At 43.2% G+C, this 23,305-nt stretch overlaps 1 protein-coding gene across 4 annotated transcripts in view; it reads right to left on the bottom strand.

The window, feature by feature from the left end:
* Positions 1–2,351: 2,351 nt before the first annotated feature.
* The window catches only part of LATS2 (large tumor suppressor kinase 2), a 114,100-nt gene continuing 93,146 nt past the window's right edge, over positions 2,352–23,305 (bottom strand). For all 4 annotated transcript variants that reach the window (XM_054015465.1, XM_054015462.1, XM_054015464.1 and 1 more), the window contains 6 exons: positions 18,908–19,040; positions 11,802–13,330; positions 8,957–9,539; positions 7,777–7,959; positions 6,357–6,463; positions 2,352–4,972 (listed from right to left, as the gene is read on the bottom strand). In XM_054015465.1, coding sequence (XP_053871440.1) covers positions 4,478–4,972; positions 6,357–6,463; positions 7,777–7,959; positions 8,957–9,539; positions 11,802–13,330; positions 18,908–19,037 — 3,027 coding nt within the window. In that variant the 5' untranslated portion in view covers positions 19,038–19,040 and the 3' untranslated portion in view covers positions 2,352–4,477. The remainder of the gene's footprint in view (positions 4,973–6,356; positions 6,464–7,776; positions 7,960–8,956; positions 9,540–11,801; positions 13,331–18,907; positions 19,041–23,305) is intronic.

Raw genomic sequence — 23,305 nt, 5'->3', positions numbered from 1 at the left:
AGAAGGGTTTCTTCAGGTATGTTAGCAACAAGAAGAAAATCAAGGAAAGTGTGGGCCCCTTACTGAATGAGGGAGGCAACCTAGTGACCGAGGATGTGGAAAAAGCTAATGTACTCAATGATTTTTTTGCCTCTGTCTTCACGAACAAGGTCAGCTCCCAGACTGCTGCACTGGGCAGTACAGCATGGGGAGAAGGTGACCAACCCTCTGTGGAGAAAGAAGTGGTTCGGGACTATTTAGAAAAACTGGACGTGCACAAGTCCATGGGGCCGGATGCGCTGCATCCGAGGGTGCTAAAGGAGTTGGCGGGTGAGATTGCAGAGCCATTAGCCATTATTTTTGAAAACTCATGGCGATCGGGGGAGGTCCCAGATGACTGGAAAAAGGCTAATGTAGTGCCCATCTTTAAAAAAGGGAAGGAGGAGGATCCGGGGAACTACAGGCCAGTCAGCCTCACCTCAGTCCCTGGAAAAATCATGGAGCAGGTCCTCAAGGAATCAATTATGAAACATTTAGAGGAGAGGAAAGTGATCAGGAACAGTCAGCATGGATTCACGAAGGGGAAGTCGTGCCTGACTAACCTAATTGCCTTCTATGATGAGATAACTGACTCTGTGGATGAGGGGAAAGCAGTGGATGTGTTATTCCTTGACTTTAGCAAAGCTTTTGATACGGTCTCCCACAGTATTCTTGCCGCCAAGTTAAAGAAGTATGGGCTGGATGAATGGACTGTAAGGTGGATAGAAAGCTGGCTAGATCATCGGGCTCAACGGGTAGTGATCAATGGCTCCATGTCTAGTTGGCAGCCGGTTTCAAGCGGAGTGCCCCAAGGGTCGGTCCTGGGGCCGGTTTTGTTTAATATCTTTATTAATGATCTGGAGGATGGTGTGGACTGCACTCTCAGCAAGTTTGCAGATGACACTAAACTAGGAGGTGTGGTAGATACACTAGAGGGTAGGGATCGGATACAGAGGGACCTAGACAAATTAGAAGATTGGGCCGAAAAAAACCTGATGAGGTTCAACAAGGACAAGTGCAGAGTCCTGCACTTAGGATGGAAGAATCCCATGCACTGCTACAGACCAGGGACCGAATGGCTAGGTAGTAGTTCTGCAGAAAAGGACCTAGGGGTCACAGTGGACGAGAAGCTGGATATGAGTCAACAGTGTGCTCTTGTTGCCAAGAAGGCTAACGGCATTTTGGGCTGTATAAGTAGGGGCATTGCCAGCAGATCGAGGGACATGATCGTTCCCCTTTATTCGACATTGGTGAGGCCTCATCTGGAATACTGTGTCCAGTTTTGGGCCCCACACTACAAGAAGGATGTGGAAAAATTGGAAAGAGTCCAGCGGAGGGCAACAAAAATGATTAGGGGTCTGGAGCACATGACTTATGAGGAGAGGCTGAGGGAACTGGGATTGTTTAGTCTCCAGAAGAGAAGAATGAGGGGGGATTTGATAGCAGCCTTCAACTACCTGAAGGGGGGTTCCAAAGAGGATGGAGCTCGGCTGTTCTCAGTGGTGGCAGACGACAGAACAAGGAGCAATGGTCTCAAGTTGCAGTGGGAGAGGTCCAGGTTGGATATCAGGAAAAACTATTTCACTAGGAGGGTGGTGAAACACTGGAATGCGTTACCTAGGGAGGTGGTGGAGTCTCCTTCCTTGGAGGTTTTTAAGGCCCGGCTTGACAAAGCCCTGGCTGGGATGATTTAGCTGGGAATTGGTCCTGCTTTGAGCAGGGGGTTGGACTAGATGACCTCTTGAGGTCCCTTCCAACTCTGATATTCTATGATTCTATGAAAGGACTTTGGACCAAATTATCTCAACTGTGTCCAGCATCCACTGTGTGCAGCTAAAATGGTGACTGCAAAGAACAACTTGTGGCTTCCAATCCAGGGGCCAGTTTTCCATTGGCCTCCTCATCAGTGTCCTTCCTGGAGCTGCTCTACACAATGCCAACTGACTACAACCTCAAGGGACCACCATGCCAGTGGGGTTCACCCTAGTGTAGTGGCACCATGCTTAAACTTTTGCCCCCTACACTTAGGATGGAGAAAGATGAAAGATGTGGTCCTGGTGGCTTTATGCTATCTAGTGACTCTCCCATGCCAGGGGACTCATCAGCTAGCAGCTGAGAGTCTACAGAATAAACTAGATGTGAGTGTAGAAAATAAACTGGCCAATGTATATAGAAGGATCTAAACCAAATGTTGGATCCAAGTTTGAAGAAAGCTGAGATTTGGATCTAAATTTTATGCCTCAACTCCATCACTAACACTACAAACTAGCCCTCACAGCACAAACACACAGAAATGATCATTTCAAGAACACACAATGCAGTTTAGATTTTGATTCAATTTTTTTAATAATAAATTGTGCCAGTAGAAGCTTTCAAAGGCAATGATATATCAATAAATAACAGTTAAATTGAGTTCCTGAGAAAGAACCTACCACATGAAAGAATGTCAGATAGATGTAAATAACAAACAAACAAAAAAGCAGTAATACTGAATCTTACATGGACTGTCACAACACAAGCACTGCATACCTCATAGCACTCCTTTCATACAAATGTAAACAAATACACAATCATTTTTGTTTCGTCCAAACTGATTAATTTATATGTGTTGTTGCTTAGATATCTAAACAATGGATAGGATAGGATATGCTAAAAACATTAAGGAATAATATGTGGAGTAATATATGGAAAAATTCTGAAGCTCCAGATTTAAAATAAAATAATAATAATAAAGCAAAGACACACTGAAGGAGTGTTGTCCTCAATGTTATTATGTCAATCACTTAAATAGGACTATTACACTAATCTGAATTAAGATTTTTTTTGTTTATCTATTTAGTTATATATAATAAAAGTAAATATGTATGGCTTAATTATCTTTAGTATTCCAATATCACTTTGAATAATTCTCACATCTATATATAGAAGAAAAATACATATTTTAACAAAGTTAAGATTTCATATTTCAAAGTGCCTATCATTTGATAGGAATGAGGGACTGTTGTGTTCCATCACAGCAATATTTCCATTGAAGAGACAACAGGACAGAATAGCTTTCTAACAATGCTAACTTTTTCAAACCTTAGTGCCTAAAGTTAGATTCCCAAATCCTTAGTTAGACAACAAAAATATAAGTGGCCTGATTTTTTAGAAGTGCTGAGCACCGCCAAATCCCACTGATGTCAATGTGAGTTGTAGGTGCCCAGCACCTTCTATAAAGTGAGTCCATTTTTATTTAGAACCCTAAATATGGATTTAGGCACCTAGCTTTAGGCATTAAGATTTGAAAATGTAGACTGGATACTATGTGTTACGGATAGTGAGTGTTAAATGGTGAAGTTTTAACTACTGATCACTGTGCTTTGTGTGCTACATGAATGAGCTAGATTTAGACTGTTGCCACAAGGAAACTGTAAATAATGGTTTGCAATTTACTCTTCTTAGGGAGATGTGTGTGCAGATGATACATGTTTACTATAATTGACCTCTTACATCAAGACCACAAAAATCACTAATCAGTTATAACTTTGCAATTTGTCCAAAATTAATATTGGATACAATCATAAAAGAGAAAATCATCCACACAATACATTATCAACACAGGTTTAAAATGGTCTAATTTTAGACCCTCAGTAAAAATGGATTCACAGGACCTGCCTGTGAATGGCAAGAAACGGCCATTTCATATAGAAAAACACTGCTCATGCAACATTCTTCACACACCAGACACTGAAATCACACCCAAATTGTCACTTACTCACACTTTCTATTACACCCCAACAAGCGGAAAAAAATAAAGCAGCTTTAAGATTATGTCACAACTTTGAAATGTGGAAAATACAAATTAAACAAAAATCACGGTGTGAATAAAATGGCATCTGTAAATTTAGAAAATTAGAGAGCAGTTTTTCTTTTAGTTTTTTAACATTATTGCACAGAGACCTTTCATCACATGTTCTTCAGCTTTATGCATTTTTCCTAAATGTGAAATAATAAGTGCCATGGATAAAATAAAAAACATAGAAAAGAAGAACAGCAGCATGATTTGTCAAAGTTAATCCCTATAATTTAGTAGGAAAAAAAAACTGCTATAAACAAAATAAGTGCTCTTTACTCATTTAAAAAATAACATTGCGTAAGTCTGTAAATGCTGATCGGAGTAGGGGATGTTGACTTCAAACAAAAATAGGCCTGGCAAGGCTAGGCTGCTGGCCTTGCAGATTTTGGTAAAGACCAGGAATTCAAGTGTAATTATCAACATAGCTATTTACAATGAAACTGACCTGAACTTAGAATGCTCATTTAGGACCTGGTCCTGCAATCTTTTGACTCCCCAACTCACAATGGCCTCAACTGGAGATACGCCTGAATAAGAACTGCAAGATCAGGTCCTAAATGGTCAGCTAAAGGCCCTCTTCTACTTGTAAATAAGATTATCTGGAGTACTCAGTACAATAATTTACACATATACAGGTTGACAGGCTCCAGTCTGATCCACCACATCTTTGTTTTCTGCATCAGACTTCTCAGACTGGCTAGATTCAATTCCAGAAGGCTTTGGGTATCTAAATGGATATCCATTGTCATCAAAAAACCTTCGGAAAGTAAACTCATAAAAGGCATGCTCTGTGTGTTTACTGTTTGAAGAGGCTAGTGGGTCCCATGTCCTCGTACTGTCCCCACTAGTGTCATTCCAAGGACTTTCTTCTTCAACCGGGTCAAAATTTGAGGTGTCCATTGGATGGCTGATCTTTGGAACATAGGGAGCTGTCTGTCTGCGGATATCAGTGGAGAAGTCTATTGAGTTAAAGAAAGGATGGGCCTTAATATCATCTGCTCCACTTCTTCCAAGTCTCTCCTCAGCAGCACAGCAGAGTTTTGTGATAAGATCACTTGCCTCAGGGCTTAGCTTGATCTGCAAGGGAATGTGCAGTGTGTTCTCCCAGTTTATCACCTGAAGAGGAGAAAGATATTCAACATCATCTTTTAATCTTTTGAACAAAGGCTCTTCATTTGTCAATGCTGATTGAGCTAAAGGTCACCTCACACCCACAATTTTTACTTTTGAAAGGCAAGAATCCAGCGGTCTGATGACTTTGCAAACATGCTGCTCAGTGAGAGCAGTACAGGAAAAATTGTGAGGGATGGACATGAAAACAACAATAAAGATTTGATCCCGTTTCCTATACAAATATTAGAGAACAGCTGCAAAGCTAAAAGGAAAACAGATTTTAGCTCTGAAATGTATATGCTGAATACTTCTCACAGGCCAGATTTAGAGGGCATTCTAAGCAGAAAAAGAGGAGAAAGTGTAAATTTAACTTGTTTTTAAAAATGGTTATTCCTGTTCTGCCCCTCTTCCCACTCTGTGAGATTGTATTCTGGGAATATTTCAGTGAGCCAGAAACAACACGTGCAATCTATGGTATCACTGCAGTCATAGAACTGTGTCTTCTGGGATGTATTTAGTGAACAAGGAAATACCACTGCATTACAGACAGGAGAAAAAAGAAATTTAAACAGTGTCAGTTCGAATTTATTCCTAGCTAAATGCCCCCACAGCCAAGTTTGAATGGATACGCAGCACAGACATTTCTAGGCTAAATTCAACATTCATTTAATTTTGCAATTTGCCTTTAAAGAGACGGAGGGAGAGATACCCCCTTCTAATAAAAAGAATTGCAACCACTGCTCAACTTTGGAATATTGAAATTGCAAACTGTGATGTTATAATTAACATATGATTTTCAATAGCAAAATCCATGGTGAACAATTTAAGAGAAGGTGCTTCTCTTTAGGTGTAGTACTTGAAAACAATGTTCCCATACAGATTACCAGGTTGCTGAATAAAAATCCAGACAGCATTCACCTAAGAGTTGTGCAGTCACAATGTCAAGGAAAGTAAATATTTGAATTAGGACCTGTCCCATCAAGAGAGAGGAATCCTCCTCCTTCCCCCACCCCATTTTAAAGCAGGGAAAATTTAAGCATTTTAGAAAGGAGTTGCTAAAATGGGATATTCAGCCTCTGGGAGGCTGGAAGGATGAACTTGTGGTTAAGGCACTGGAGTGGTATACAGGGGTTTCATTCCCAGCTCCACGTGTCAGTTACGGCCTGATTTTTTTTTTTAAGCTGCCATTGACTTGGAGGAGATTTGTGATTGCTCAACATCTTTGAAAGTCAGGCCTTTAATCGGTCTTTGCCCTCTCTGTACAATGGGGATAACACTTCCCTATCCCACAGCAATAGGACAAGGATACATGAACATCTGATGTGCTCAGATACAGATGAGCAGATAAATAAAAATAAGATCTATTTGGAATTCTGCTTTAACCTACCTTTAGTTGGGTTTCTGTGGGAGTGGAGGCCAGAAAGGGAGGCTGCCCCACTAACATCTCAAAGAGAATCACCCCAACGCTCCACCAGTCACAGAGCTGAGTGTATCCTGAAAAGCAGGCAAAAGACAGTATCCCGCGACCAATAAGAATTTGAGTACAGACGTTGTTTCCTCTTCCAATTTAAATAATATTGAAAAACACAGCCTACGTTTTTATCTTCTCTCACACCTTTTCATTCTCAGTTGTGTGATTTGTGACCTAAAATTAAGTTACTCAAAATCCATATTCCTGTGTGCCTTCTGCTGGCTGACCCAAATTCTACTCCTGAAAGCAGAGAAATCCTAATCCTGGCAGCTAGAGATCATGCTCCATATTTTTAAGCACGACACTGGTGACTGACAGCTGACAGGGAGCACATAACTAGACAGAGCAAGGACTTTGTCATGCATCGTTCTGGCCCTATTCTGCCATGGAGCACATACTGTTCCTCAGAGGAAAATAAAACACTTGATGACTGATCTACTACCAAGATTATATAGAAGTGATGCTGAATTTTAAAATACAGCTCAGGGACACACACAGCAGGGCTCAGGGGATAGGTGAAAGGACACAATCTTTTACTGGATTCCATGCAAACAGGAGCAATTTAAACCAGTCATTTCCTGAGACTACACAGTAAGGTACAAGTTTGAGATTTTAAAGCCAACTAGAGGAGTTAGTCATTGATTTTATTGGAAGTTTGTGTGGCTAAATCCTCTAGTGCGTGATGTAAAGTCTATTGAAGCTAATGGAAAGGCGCCCATGGACTCCAGTGGACAAACGATCAGGCCTCCAGTGAACTTGAAAATCTCAGTTCATAACTATACAATTTAGAGCTCATGTCAGCACTGCATGGGCATCCACAAAGCATTAGCTAAAGTCCCCAAGCCCTGACCTGATGTTCAGTGTAAAACATTAAAGGTTCTTCTTCTTTGGCTGCCCAAAATCCTGGCCAGGAAGAGATATCCCCAGGACATTATAATTTCCATGCCACAGTCTGAATTAGTCAGTAGATAACCTCCATTGGCTGCTCATTGCCCTACGTGAATTAGCTAGTGCTTTCAGTCCCATTCCTAGTGCCCAGCTTGGTTATCTGTCTCACAGTAAAACAATATCATTGCTGACACCTTTATTAGCTGCCTCAGCAGAAAAGCCAAGAACTGAATGGCCATGGAGGCAGAAGTGCCATCTCAACCCTCAAGGTGAATAGTACTGAGGCACATTGGTATGGTGCATGAAGAAATTTGCACTGGGCAAACAGTTGACTTAACATCCAGGCTGTCAAACTGACACCGGTCCCCAAAATTATATTTACTTTAAAAAAAAAAAAAAAAAATCAGCATTCATTTAACAGAAAGAAAACAAAATAGAGCTCATCTACCTTTGCGAAGCAGTACTTCAGGAGCTATGTAATTGGGGGTCCCAACTAATGAGTGGGCTAAACATCTCTGATGCTGCTTTTTGGCTCTTTGCTCCAAGGTTTTCAACCTATCGCCACATCTACAGTTGGACACATCATCCCAAAGATCACTGGGCTCCATGCTGTCTTGTCTGCTATGGCTCCCTTTCAAACAGAAAAAGGAGGAAATAAAGAAAATGTTTATTTTAATAGAACTATTTATAAAACAATTGTCAACTAGCGAGAAAAACAGATTACTAAATGGCTCATTGGGCCATCCAGTATTTTCCCCTCTCTCACGAGCAAAGAAGAATAGGTTTAATCTGAAAATTCTCCATTTTTGGCTAATTTTCCATAATGAGCCCCATTTCTCAGTCCCTTACTAAACCTTTCAGAAACACATCTCCAAGTAAAGACCAGAGGGGTGTAATAAGTTTGGGATGTCTGTACAGATGGCCCTATGGCTACTGGTCAGGAATGAACAGTGCCTGAACAATGGCATGAATATGATCACTGGGGCCAGGAATACATCAAATGAATTTAATTTATGGTTAGTTCCTTTTGCCACCAGTAGGGATCCCCCCCTGAAGCCAGCGAGAACTGGATGTTTATTGCTATCGCAGCAGTTTAAGCTACTGATGGGGACTTAAACTAGCAGTAGTTGAAAGCAAAGGACTGAACCACCAAGGGTATGTCTTCTCACGGCAAAACAAAATAACTGTGGCAGCAAGTCTCAGAATCCTGATCTACAGATTTGAGGTTGCAGGGCTTGCGCTGCGGCACTAAAAACAGTAGTTTAGACACGCAGGCTTGGGCTGGAGCTTAGACTGTGAAGCCCACCCACTCCCCAGGCTCCAGAGTCTGAGCCTGAAGGACTACATGGCTATTTTTAGCACCGTAGTGTGAGCCCGAGCCTGAACATCAGGGTTCCGAAACTTGCTGCCATGGGACTGGTTTGTTGTTTTTTTGCTGAGTAGACATATCCTTAAATACAGCAAATTTAGCCTGAGAGACACCAAGCCACTGGCTTAGGCCTCTTCACCTTTATCATGTATAAAATGTTCAGTATACTCTAAGCTAGCACATTTGCAGAGAGACCACTATTTATTTCAAGGTGAAATAATACAACACGCATCACAAATAGTACACATAAGAACGCTACCTTTCTGATAGTACTTTGAATTGTGAGTCCATCTGAATCCAGTACAGAGCCCAAAATCAGTCAGTTTGATATGCCCATCAAGGTCTATCAAAATGTTGTCAGGCTTGATATCTCTATGGATAAATCCCATTTTGTGTACGCTCTCTATGGCCAAAGTGAGCTCTGCAATATAAAAACGAGCTAGATGTTCTGGAAAGACCTCCATCCGTATCAGCAGACTCATCATGTCCCCACCAGGGATGTAGTCCATCACAAAGTACAAATTTTCTTTATCTTGAAAAGAGTAATAGAGTTTTACCACCCATTCATTGTCTGCCTCAGCAAGTATATCCCTTTCTGCTTTGACGTGAGCCACCTGGTTACGATTCAGTACATCCTTCTTTCTCAGGGTTTTCATGGCATAGAGGGCATGGGTATCCACTTTGCAGGCAAGGCACACTTCCCCAAAAGCACCAATACCTAGGGTCTTGATTTTTACAAACATAGATTTATCCATTTTGGCCCTCTTCAGTCTGTTGTAGTTGGACTCCTTTTGGTAGAGAATTTTCCTCATTTGCTCCTGCTCTGCTTCACAAAGGCCAGCCTTTATAAGAAAAACAAATCAGAACAGCCAGTATAATTACATTCACAGCCAGAGACTAATCAAACTAGCATTTTGAAAGCATGTGGTTAGGAGAAATTAACCATGAGCTCGAAGAGACACACATGAATTTGTTTGCGCTCTGTCTGTAGATATATTTTTGAAACTCTTGCAATTTCACTGCATCCTGGCCTATCACCTCAATTTTCTGTAAATCTTTGATCACTGCACTGAATCCAGTGTCTCCAGAGCGACTGACAGGAGGAGTTTATTTTAACAAGACAAGTCTGACCAGGAAATTGTGATTGTTCCTTTCAGGCATGGACCTTGCTACTGTGATCCATGCCTTTGTCATCGTGAGACTGTATTACTACTGTACACGCCACATGGAATTACACCTTAAATCTATCCAGAAACTTAAGCTGGTGCAAGATGCAGCAGTCCATTTATTAAGTGGTGCTTCTCGGTGGTAGTATATGTTATCAGTGCTCTGTTATCTGCAATGGATTTCTGTTAGTTTCTGGGGGGAGTTTAAGGTGTTGATTCCGACCTAGGATTCTAAATGGGCTGGGACCTGCCTGCTGAAGAGACTACCTTTCTCCCTATGCCACGTTGCCACAGATGACTCAAGCTCAAGGGCCTCTGCTGATCACCTTTGTTATATAAGGGAGAGAGCTGCTGGCACAGCATTCTCTATAAAGGTCCCTTTCTTTTGGAATGCTCTGCCCCCAAGGTCCAGAATTCATTGGCTTTCTGGGCACTCTGCAAAACCCATCTGTTTAATCAGGCATTGGCTGAAAGCTGAGCCAACTGAGAGTGGGATTTCTGTCTGATGGGAAAGTGCAATGTGGGGGCGCTAAGCTGTAGTGTTCAGAGGACTGGAGGTCAAGTGCGCCATAGAGTGGGAGGAAAGGGTGTTGCTGCCGCTTTGGTTGATATTTATTTTGCATCTTGCGTGCCCTGGTGCTTTTAAAACATATGTCAAAGGCTCACAAAGCTTTGATGTGGAGTCTATATAAAAGTGAAATCTACAAATAAATAAAAAGAAGAGAAGGGGAGATTAAGGGAAACCTGCAGGACAGGTAGGATGAATTGCCAGATTCAAGCCAAAAAAACCCCTAGTAATAACATTTTTAAAAGTGAGCAGAGGTACATACGTATGTGAAATACAAAGGCAGCATCTACTATTTTCATGTGAAATGATTCTTGCAGTTTTAGAGATTCCTGGGAGTCTGCGCACTGCTGGTGGTTCAATCTAGGGGGAAAACTTTTGATATTCAGGATGGAGAATGTCACAGTACATCACTGTATTAATGGGCAGTTGGTGAAGTTGGGTTGGCTGGTGGTGTGTTTGGTTTTTGTTTTGATGCAAACTCCTTTTCAATAACAAAGTGAGGGGAGACATGAGAGATTGAAAAAAAGAGAAACTAACGCAACCTGGTTCCTTAGGGGCCATTTTCTGAACAGATCTGTGGCAGGACACTGTACACTAAAACCCAAACAATGCAACATTAATTGCAGTTTGCAATGAGAATCCTACACCATTAATGTAGTCACTAAAATTCTAATCTTTCACAGAGATTTTAGAGGTATTGTTTGTTTAACTCCTGGCTGCAATGTTGAGATTTCCCAGTGCAATATTAGCACCTGATGCAATTGACTTCAATGGAAGCTGAGTACTTAATTAATAATGCCCCAGTCTTGTAATCTATTAAAAAAGGCCACACTTAGAATTTTTAAAACTAAATATAAAAAGATACTAGACATATCAGACCATAGCTTGGGGTGTGTATCAGTTTCTAGTCTCATCTCCAGTTTTCAGTTGCTGAAATTTTCAAAAGTTCCACTTGGCAGAAATATTTCATGCTTGATTTCTTCCTGAAAGTGATTTATTTTTTAAAAGTTTAAGTGAGCAGTTCATCTGTTCCTTAATGCAAGGAGAGTGTGTGTATGCATGTGTGTGTAGGGAGGGGAGGAACACTTCAACAGTTTATATATATATATATATATATATATATATATATATATATACACATACACATATACATATATATACACACACACACACACACACCCCATTGGTTCCTAAAATAGGCTCCTAAATAAAAGTGAACTGGACTTAAGAGGTGCTGGGCACCTGTAGCTCCCATGGGATCCTAACTTTAGACACCTTGGTTTTACTTTATTCTTTTCAGTTGATTAATGTTACTCCTATACCAATCTGATCATGATTCATTTGTACTAAAATAAAAGAAAAACAATTACTTTGGCCATTTCTTGCTCCAGCTGTAACCTTCTGTTGATTTTTTGCTGGTAGGTCTTTAGGACATTCTCCACATGTTGTTCCATGTAGAACTTGAAGGCAAATGGTGAGTAACTCTTAATTCGGGATTCTCTTTTTTCCTCATCTTTACCATTTTTTCGCACTGGCACAGGAGATGTCTGGATCTGCTTTTTATCCTTGCTTGTTTTTTCAACTTTAGCATTTTTGCTGCTTTTGTCATTTCTTTCACTATTTTCCTCAGCTTTATTGCACGTTGAATTGGGGACTCCCCGGAGGGTCTGTTCTACACCCATGCACAAACAGTTTATATCAAATTGCTCAGAGCTACCAGGAAGTAACAGATGCTTAGGATATGGTGGTGGAGGACACCTGGGCTCTTGATTACTGTAATCAACATCTAGTTGGTAGGCATTAGCTCCTCCAACAGGAAGTGGGTGCTGTTCAATGATCTCTAGGCTGTCCACAGGTGGGGCTTGTGCAGGTAGCCAGCCAGGGTGGGAAGGCCCCACAGCTGTTTGAGGCTCAGGTCTCATCACTCTCATGCTCTTCACTGGTTGGAGAATATGAGCAGATGTGACTGCTGTGATGGTATTTGGAGATGTAATTGAAGGATCAGGTTTTCCTGGAGGAACCTGTCTTATAGATACCGGCACTTGCTGCTGCTGGTGGTTGTTAAAGGAGTTAGTTCTGCTTGGCACTGAGGCATCTGGTCTGAAGGATACATGTTGCCGTGGGGATGTTTCTATTCCTGGGTTTTGTAAAGAATCACGGTGTGATGGTGCTGCCGTTTGCCACTGCTGAACTTGAGGATTATTCATGTCATACAGGTCCATGTTCAAGCTATTTCTAGATGGAGCTATTAGATTCTGTGGTGGGCTGTCTGAAAAGTCATTAGCAAATGCTGGACCTCTGGCTATCACATGCATCTGGTGAGGGGAAGGGCTTGTTTGTTTGTGATGAGTATGTATATACAGACTGGCTGGTGCCTGCTGAAATGCATGACCAGAGTTATTTTGAACAGTCCCTTTATTTGGAAGATTTGCATATCCTCCCTCCTGCTGCATTTTATTTTGGAAAGATGGACTTCGCTGAACACCATACCCCATAGGTTCCCCCTGCACCATCATATGCTGCCTGCTGTAATGTGGGCTGTTTGAGCCATGAGTGGCCTGCAGCTGTAAAGCTTGGCTATTGTGATTAGTCACTGGATAATTAATCACAGGAGAGTCCATATTTGCAGAATATGTTTTTTGTTGATGGCTCCCAGGTGTGCTGTGAGAGGCTACTCCCGAAGGTCTTTGTACTGCAGCATTCATGGCTGCAGACTGAGAAGCAGAGAGTAAATAGTCCATGTATGTCCTGGGAACGTCACTAAGCATATTTGCACCTTCTGTTCCAAAGCTTGTCCCTTCATAGGCTGTATTACTGATCTGATGATAGGACGGAAAAGACTCATTTGATCCTTCAAAGCTTGGCCTGCGGGCTACGTTATTTGGCACAATACCCTTTCCTTTATAAAAAGACAAAAGAATGTTAGGAAACAATTCATCTGAACAAATTATATTACATAATCCATTCATCTATACACAAACAAATATTTTTATATTGCATCTGTGTTACCAAAATCAAACCAAACTAGATTAAGCTCTCTGACCATTTGAAGTACTAAGTATTATTATTAATAATCAACTGCAATTCTATAGGACTTTTCACTACATGAATCACCAGTAGTTTTACCAAATCATGAAAATAGAAGCTCAAATATTTTAGTTATGATATCATCAGCTTGGATTTAAAAGCTGAAACAGTATCAGAGCCATGAATCACAAAGAGCTGGGAGCAGCAGAGCTGAGGTCTGGAGAACTTGAAATGCTGCTGTCTAGGGCTGCTGCACCAATGGGAAAAGAGAATACTAACAGGCTACAGAACATCAAACATTACTACCATTACTTATCTGTATTACAACATGGTCCAAAGTGTGCTAAGTGCAACACACACAAATGTGTGTTTATAGATGTACATCGACATGCATACAACACATATGAAGAAGCAGCCCCTACCCCACAGCGCTTACACTCAAAACAGTGCACTACCTAATAAAACTGGCCAACATTTCATTATTTTATAAAATTAAGTCTCCTATTGCATGCAGCTGGGTTGGTTATTTATTTTTTTTTTTTATTATTTTTTGGTGATAAAATGCAGGGCCAAATTCATCAAGGATTTACTGTGGTTTATGTCAGTGCCAGTTATTACTCCTGAGAGCATTCTGCGCCAAAAAAATAAAAATTCTGCAAATTTTATTTGTCAAATAAATGTGGAGGCTCTGGCATGGCATTTGGGAGCCCAGGCCACTGGCTGCACAGAGGTGGGAGATCACCCTGCAGCCTCCCCACCCTCCACCCCGGGACACAGACTCAGCGATGAGGCTGCACTCAACCCTGACACAGTGCAGGGATAGGACCTGCCCCAGAAACACCCCAGGGCCCTGCCCCTCTGTGACAGGTGCACCAGGTGTGGACAGGCAGGCTCAGCAAGGCAGGATTGAAGTGTGGAGGGGCTGAGTGTGGAGGGATCCAGGTGTGGGTTAATGTGGGTGCAGGGAGGATCTGGATGCATAGGGGCTTGTTGGGGGGTTCTGTGTGCAACGGTAATGGGAATCTGCAGGGGGTCCAGGTGAAGGTGATTGGGGCTCATTAGTCTTGGTGTGCGGAGGATAGAGCTCGGCAGGGGGTCGGGGGGGGCTCAGCAGGGGGTTCCAGATGCTGGAGGAGTGGGGCTCAGTGGGGTGGGTATCCAGGTGCAGCTGGTTGGGGCTCAGTAGGGTGGGGATCCAGGTGTGGGTGGCTCATCGGGCTGGTCCAGGTGTAGAGGGAGTGGGACTCGTCAGGGTGGGTTCTGGGTGGGAGGCTCGGTGGGAGGGTCTGGGTATGAGGGGGTCTGGATGCACGGGGGTTGGGCGGATGGGAGAGCAGCCTCCTGTACAGTGATCTCTCCCCCTGAAGCTGAGGAGCGATGGGTGCAGGACGGGAGGGCAGAGTTTGCAGAACTTCCTACAGCCAAGGGAGAAATCTGGGGGTGGGTTTGACATGGCCCTGGATGCTGTGCAGGGGACGAGGAAGTCCGGTCCTCCCCAGCCCATCTGGAACTAGCTGCTGAGCCTGGCGCAGGGTAGGAGCCACCAACTGGGTCTTCCCCAGTCCCATCCCCTGCCCCACAGTAATCTACCTCTCTGCTGGCTGCCCTGGGCACCCGAAACATACTGCTGGGGAGGTTTGCATGACCGCTCTTTTGGCTTTCCTGTCAGAAAGTCATTTCTCTGAAGAGAAGCAAAAAAATCTGCGGGGGACATAAAATTCTGCACATGCGCAGTGGCACAGAATTCCCCCAGGAGTAAACAATTATCCCTTGGAGAAGGTCCACAGGGATACATATGGATGTGGAAGCAGAAATCTCCCATGTAGAAGTGGGATCATGCTGGGGCAGCACAGCCAGAAGAGTTATTGGCACTGGTTTGGAAGGGGATGTGGCTTGCGGAGGCATTAACGCAATATATCCACTCAGCATCTCTGCTGGCATGGCACACAGGGAGCATTGGCTGCAAACTGAAGCTGCTTCCCCATCAGGAACCCTGAAGAAAAGCAACAATGTGAACATTACTGTCCTCCTTTGGAGTTGTACATGGGGACTTGCTGGTACAGAGATGTAATTTACATTACCTAGGACAATGAATCAGATCAGACTGAGAAGTGTTTGGGTCTGTGAAGGTATATGACTCACCAGAAATGATTTTTGCCCACATCTTCCTATCTAGCAAGGCAAAATTTGAGGCTGCATATCTTTCATCTGGAAGGGTTTACGTCTTAGTGTATTTTGTAGTGTCCACTAACTATGGCCATAGAGAACACTGATTCTTTCAGTCTCATCCAGAGCTGATGTCAGATAGGCTCCATTTGGCTCTCAGTTGAATGCTAAAAATGTGCTATCAATTTTAATATTAAAAAAGTTAAACCAGATAAAGAAAGGAAAAGGATTTGAAAACGTACATGCCATAGACCGTAACTGGAAATCTCTGAAGCAAGGGTTTAAACGCTCACACCCGGAATCTAAACGCTTCCAGCAAAGCTTGTATGCCATCTAATCAATTGCAGGAGGCCTACACAACCTAGCATAAGTACTCTAATACCAAACAAATCAAAATGTTTTTCTGGCATGTCAAACAGACACACGCCAATCACAAGCCACCTGAGTTTGGCTTTTTTGAGGATAATGAAGTGAAGGCTTAAACAGAACTTAAAAGAAAAGGGCTTTAAATAGTTGCAGTAGTGATATGATCCTGAAATCTCCATAGTCTGGCATTCTGTTTAAATGAGACCACGATGTGATCAGGAAGTAAAAGCAAAAGAAAATGAAAAACAGATGGATAACTAGAACCTTTAGGCAGGAAAGATTGCAAGAACTGGGTTTCAAAAATGTGAACTGACCTACCAAAGGGAATATGTGCATTCAGGGGATAAGGATTTTAATATATTTGAAAGAAAAAAACCCACCCTATACATAAGGCAAAACATGGTTATTAAATAATTCTGTCAATATTATTTTAAATTCTTCCTAATGCTTATCCGAGGCCCTGTCTACACATGCCTTACACGCAAGTCCAAAAAGGAGAGAGGAACCCTGGCAATTACCTTTCTGTTTGCCAGATTATCATCTCCCATACAAAACACCTGGAAGGGGACCTGGGCTATGAAATCTTGGCAAGTACCCTACTTCCCCCTCACTCCCCTACACTGTCCCACTGAAAGTGCAGGATTTGTAGAAAAGGCAGCAGGGCCCATCCCCACACATGGCAGAACCCAGAGCCATATGTCACCACACAAGCAGCTCCTCCTTACCCCACTCCCTCATAGTGGCTACCAGGGACTGTACTCTGTCACCCCCAACAGGAGAAATGGCTTTGTCCCCAGCTTTTCCAAGTAACCTCCATGGGCCTTTTCCTTCCTCTGGCTTTCCCTCTTCCCAGCCACGCCTCATTAGACTTGCCCAGTCTTAACTCCCTCCCCAGCACAGACCCTGGACCAGCAGAGTGCCCTTATTGGGATCTGGAGCGGGGAGAGATAGTGAGGGAAGTTACTGCATTAAGCTAAATCAGTTTAAGTGCATCTATATTCGGGGGTTGTGCCACTGTAACTAAACTGATTTTAAGTTGATTTTGTTAATTAGTTAGGTACAAGTTTTCCAATACAGACAAGACCTTTGAACGTTACCAGTTACGTGTAACATATAAAAACCCACCTCTGGCCAGAGGAGTGGCCATCCCAAGGTTGCTGTTAAGCCCATCCCACTTCTCTTCCCCCATCCTGGTAATGACAATGCTATCCGATCCCATAGGTCAAGCTACTTAAATGAGTGGTTCTCAATCTTTCCAGACTCCTGTACCCGTCGGGAGTCAGATTTGTCTTGCGTACCTCCAAATTTCACCTCACTTAAAAACTACTTGCTTACAAAAATCGAACATAAAAATACAAAAGTGTCACAGCCACACAATTACTGAACAATTGCTTACTTTTCATTTTGTCTGTATGAAATGTTAGTTTGTACTGACTTTGCTAGTGCTTTTTATGTAGCCTGTTATAAAACTAGACAACTATCTAGCTCAGTTGATATACTCCCTGGAAGACCTCTGTGTACCCCCAGGGCTACACGTACCCCTGGTTGAGAACCAATGACTTGGAGGATGGCTATTCATTTTCTACCGGGCTATTGGTTACTCTGGGGTGGGTGGGTCTCTCTCTCTTTGATCAGAAATTCCATCCCGGACCTGAGAAATCCTCCCAATGAAAGTTTTGTTGAAACTAGCACATTCCTGCAAAAAAGTTTGTTTCAATGAATTGGAATCTTCCAACAAAAAAATATTTTGTCAAAAAAATTCCCAACCAGCTCCAGCAGAGAGGAAATGGATTTCTCGGTAGTTGGGCCCATTCAAATAAAATGCACTTTAATAAAGCCATCTGCAGCGTTATACATCTAGGAACAAGGAACGCAGGCCATACCCGCAAAACGGGGGACTGTGTCCTGGAAAGCAGGGGTTCTGAAAAGAATGTAGGGATCATAGTGGAGAAGCAACTCAAAATGAGCTCCCAATGCGATGCTGTGGCAAAAAGGGCTAATGCAGTCCTTGGAAATGTAAACAGGAGTGAGTAGCCTTGTGGACACTACAGAGTCTTTGCTGGTATAGCTATGCTGGCAGAGCCCGCTAGTGGAAATGTAGTGTAAGCCCACAGGAGTTCTGCTGGCATAGCTACCCTACCTCCCTGAATGACATTAGCTATGCCTACCAAAGCACTCTTCTGGTGGCACAGGTGTTGCTCCACCAGGGTTTGCCAACATAACTACGTGCCTGCTGCAGGGGTGATTTTTTTCACACTGCTAGCCAACATAGCTATGCCAGCAAAACTCTGTTGAGTAGAGTAGGCCTAGGCCTAGGAGTAGGAGGTGATTTTACCTCCGTAAATTAGGCGTAGATTTTTAACAGTGAGAGTGATTAATCACTGGAATAAACTACTGACAGAGGTTATTCTATATCTCTTGATGTCTTCAAATTAAGACTGGAAGCCTTTCTGGAAGATATGCTTTAGCCAAACACAAGTTATAATTTAGTCAAACAAGTTACTGTGCTCAGTACAGGGGCATGAAAGTTAATGGCCTGTGATATACAGGAGGTCTGAGCAGATGATCTAACGGTCCCTTCATGGATTCAATAGAATTGAAGGCCACAAGTTGCTGGGCATTTCCAGTCTGTGAGATCAGACTCTTGTTGAATCTAGGGACCTTGCCACAGAAAGTATGTCCAGTTTGCTGTGGCGCATGCAGGGCCTTGCCCTCTTTCTCTTTAAAGTGGACTACATAGAACAGGGTTGAGGCGCACTGGCAGCACTGAGTGGAGAAGCTGGTGATGCTGTTCCTGTGAACAGAAAACTCCTGCCCACTACTGTCAATTCAGCTCTTTTCACCAGCAACACATCCACTTTAAAAAATAAAAATATTGCAAGAAAGAGGGGTATAATTTAAAGGAAATGATGCTTACCTGGCGAGGTCTGTTTAATCACACGTACTATCTGTTCATTTCTAGGATCCAGATAGCCCATCTTACTAATGTACTCCAAAGCTGCTTCAATGCTTCTGCTGCCTGTCTGCTTCAGAGCTCGTACAGCCATCTCCTAAATAAAATTAAAGGCAGAGTAAGAGGTAAAGCATACAGTCAGACAAAAATCAAGAATGATCTCTTAGTCTAGGGATCAACAGGATTTTTTATATTTCAAACATTATACTATACAAATCAGGGCTGATTATGACCAATTGGACTTGTAAGTTTTCAGAATATCTGTGTGAGTTAAGTGACTTTTGTTTTTTTAAATACTCAAATTCTGGCAAGGTATTTGATACTCCACTCCCAAAATGGACTGCATTGTTCTGTGGTATGCCAAATGACAGCTAAAAATTCTGGTAGCTACAGTTCTTTAATATTATTTTCTCATTTGCTATAGTTCTACATTAGTGTAAATTTTAAAAAAGCAATTCAAATGTTGCTGCTATAAACAAACTCATATAAACAACATAGACTAAGAAAACCAGAATCATACACATATCTTAGGAAAATTCAAGTAAAACTCATCATACATGTTGGCACAGGTATTGTTTCAATGGCAAACCCTGCTAAAAAGCCAGGAGGTTCATTTAGTATAAACACTGTCCAGCCACCATATCCTGTAAGCTTCCCCCCATGTCTCTTCTCCCCCCTGCAAGACAACAAGTTAGATCTCTTTAGAACACAGGTTCTCAGGACAAATTTTTTGGTGGCCTCAGAGTGCGGCCACCAACTCTTGCTGGTGGCCACTCACACTTTGTCCTAAAATACTTAATTAACTTTAGAAAAAACAAATAAAAATGCATATTTACACATCCAAATCGTAGTAATTTATTGATTGCTAGCTAGTAAGTCTGCTGTGAAAAGTGATACTTGTATGTTTGTTAGTATCAGTTTTCACAGCAGACTTACTCAGTCCTGGCAAGCCTGGGGACAAATTAAGACCTGGATGGGGGGGCTGGGATAGGCAGCAGGAGCCAGGGGCGATGCGGCTTGGGAGGGACAACTGAAGGAGACAGTGGGGGGCCAGAGCCTGAAGCTCCATGACTGGGGGATGGGGATGGAGCCCAAAGCTGCGCAACCAGAGCCCGGGGCCCACTGTCGTGCAGCCAGAGCCTGAAGCCCTGCGGCTGGAACCTGCCACCCCAGAGGTAAATCCCAAAGCCTGAGCGCAACCTCCTCTGGGAAGGTGGGGAACTCACCGGCTGCCTGCTCCTCCAGCACTGGGCCCCAGCTGTCTCCAGAGCGGGGACAGGGCCCAACCCTTGCTTGCAGCCCCAGCAGCCAACACCAAGGCGGTGCATCCAGGAACAATAGGGAAGGGGAGGGGCTGCTGCTTTGCACGCCCTACCCCATATCACAGCCCAGGAGGCTGTGGCCGCAAGAAAAGCTGCTTACCTAGGAGGACGGCTGTACATTTGCTGTAGCCAAGAGAGCTGGTGTTTGAATCAAGCAACTGGGAGTTGGAGTTTAATACTATACGTACTTTGACAAACTCAGGATTCCTGTGTTCTAATCTCAACTCTGCACTTAAATTGGGGCAAATCTACACTTAAAATGCTGCATCAGGGCAGCTGCACGGATGCAGTTGTGCTGCTGTAACACTAAAGAAGCGCTAAGACGACAGGAGAGAACTCTCCTGTTGGCACAGTTAATCCACCTCCTCAAGAGGCGGTAGCTATGTCAGTGAGAGAAGCTCTCCCACCAACAAACCACTGTCTACATGGGAGGTGGGGGGGTGTCAATATAACAAATTGGTTCTCGGCCAATGGGAGCTAGGGGCGGGGGCAGCGTGCAGAGCCCCTGGCTGCCCCTATATATAGGAGGGGGAGGGGAGACATGCCGCTGCTTCTGGGAACTGCACGGAGTCATGGCATACGCAGAGCGGGGCAAACCCTGGACCCCACTCCCAAGCGATAGTTTGAGGGTCGGATTGAAAGGTCGGGTGGGCCAGACGTGGCTTGCAGGCTGTAGTTTGCCCATCCCTCATCTATCATGTTGATTCAGGAAAGCATAGCATGTCTATGCAAATGGAGGCCACATCTCAGGGACTTGCAGCAAGATAATAAAGCTCAATTCTTTTTGGTGGGAGTGATAGATTACATGCTACCATAGAGTAGAGAGGTTCTCGGAAAATAATAGAACAGTTCTTGGAGCTAAACTGATTTACAGCTCCTGAGGATCTACTCCCTCTTTTAAAATCAAAATAAGCACCGAATTATATGGTCCTCAGGCAAGTATTTTTATAAACAGAAAAGGCAGAAATGAGGCAAAAAAAATCTGCTTGGTGCAGTAACCAATGGTAATTTCAGGGCCAAAACATTCTTTTAGACAGAGGAATCAATCCAGCTCCCACCAAGGCCAACAAAAAGATTCCCACTGAGTGCAATGGGAGTTGGATCAGGCCCTTAGCTGCTGATTATTTTCTTTTCACTGAGCCAAATACTTTAAGTTGCATTATGGTTTGAGAAATCTAGCTGATGATTGTGTTTTAAGCTAACATTACAGCCAGCGGCCAGACTTTAATAAGAAACACAAGCTCGAGGTAGTGTGCACAGAAGTCACAAGGGAACAGATCAGTCCCAGCTGCACGTCATTCTTTACATTCTGTGTATTCTCTTTGGAGAATTCAAACACTCTCAGTGCAGTGCACCTTTTCTTTAGCATTGGCTGTGGCTGAAAAAAGAAAACAAGGGGGAAAAACCTGCTTTTAAAAATACGGTTACCTGTTAAAACATTGAGCAAGGAGATTTAAGTGGTCAGCTGCAGACCTGTGACATTCAATGTTTCTAATGTAAAAACTAAGGCAGTTAAGCAGCCACCAGGTCAGCATCTTATGTAAAGTATGAACTCAATAAGAGGGGGTGGGGAAGTTGTCTTCCATGTTTGGTGGTGTACAGAGAGGAATAGGTGTTTGTGTGCTTTCCAGCCTCCACAGCTACAAGCAGTGACAGTGGATTGCATAACCAGACAATGGTAATCATCAGATCTATTTTGCACTCCCACTATCCAGGGTTGCTGGAACAATTTATATAGTGCGAGTGCTTAGAGCCATTGAACCAAACTGTAAACCCTATATATAATGGAAACCACTTCAAGCCAGGGAGTGTGACAGCACCCCTAGTTCCATCCCTATGCCACTACCACAAGCCCTGAGCTGGTAGATAGCTGCTCTACAATAAGCAACAAGACTTTGCCACAAGGAAAGCTACCTCTAAGCTCTGATGCCCAACAGGGAATATCTGTATTTCTTTATCTTAGTGTATGCAGTGAAGGCTTTCCCCATTTTAGCCTCCTGCCTGGCTGGAGGCCATCATCATTGGCAGAGCCTAGCTTTCTTGCTGTACTACGGGGTTGTCCAGCAACATTTTTCATTCAAAAAGCTAGGAGTCACCAAAACATATTTATCATTGAATTGAAGATTGCTCAAGAGGTAAGTAGTACTTTTTCTGAGAACATTGCGTCTGAAGGAGACAATAGGTCCTCCAAGATTTGGCAAGGATAATTAATTGCTAACAACAACAAAATTAATTACTTGATTCTCCATTCACAAATAAGGATGGGTGACAGATGCAGGAAATGGATACAAATTCCCCAAGAAAAGGAGATCAAGATTGTGCCAGAACAGATGATCAAGACATGAGAATTAGCCTTTATAAAATATGGGCAAGGCTTGAAAGGCTAATTCTCATGTCCTGATCATCTGTTCTGGCACAATCTTGATCTCCTTTTCTTGGGGAATTTGTATCCATTTCCTGCATCTGTCAATAAATAAATAAAAATAAATAAGCCTGGGGACTAATAAGCTTTAAAGAATGAACAAAAACAGGCTATTGCCAAGAGACAACTAGAATTTAGAACACTTTTCAAGGCACTAGTAAATACCTAATCAAGAAGATAAAAGTCGTGGAACCAACATGATGTTTGCGGCCATCATATTGTTCGCTCTGCTTGTGTGTTATAGCCCATCCCTCACCCTGTGCCTGTCTTGGCTATTTAGATGGTAAGCTCTTTGGGATGGGAGAGTCTACTACTACCACCCGGTGTTTGTAGACTGCTTAGCACAATGGGCCCCATTCTTGGATGGTCATTAGGCATTACTGTAATAAACATGATTAAGATAGGGTTACCATATGTCCGGATTTTCCCGGACATGTCCGGCTTTTGGGGGCTCAAATCCCCGTCCGGGGGGAAATCCCCCAAAAGCCGGGCATGTCCGGGAAAATCGGGAGGGAGGGCTGGGCCGGGGTCGCGGGGCCGGGCGTGCGGTGCCGGGCCGGGAGCCGGGCCGGGGCCGCGGGGTCGGGCCGCCGAGGGGGTGCGCGGGGCCGGGGGGTC

The sequence above is a fragment of the Malaclemys terrapin genome, chromosome 1 (genome assembly GCF_027887155.1).
Source record: "Malaclemys terrapin pileata isolate rMalTer1 chromosome 1, rMalTer1.hap1, whole genome shotgun sequence".
Classification (NCBI taxonomy): Eukaryota; Metazoa; Chordata; order Testudines; family Emydidae; genus Malaclemys; species Malaclemys terrapin.
This window is presented reverse-complemented; position numbering and strand designations above follow the sequence as displayed.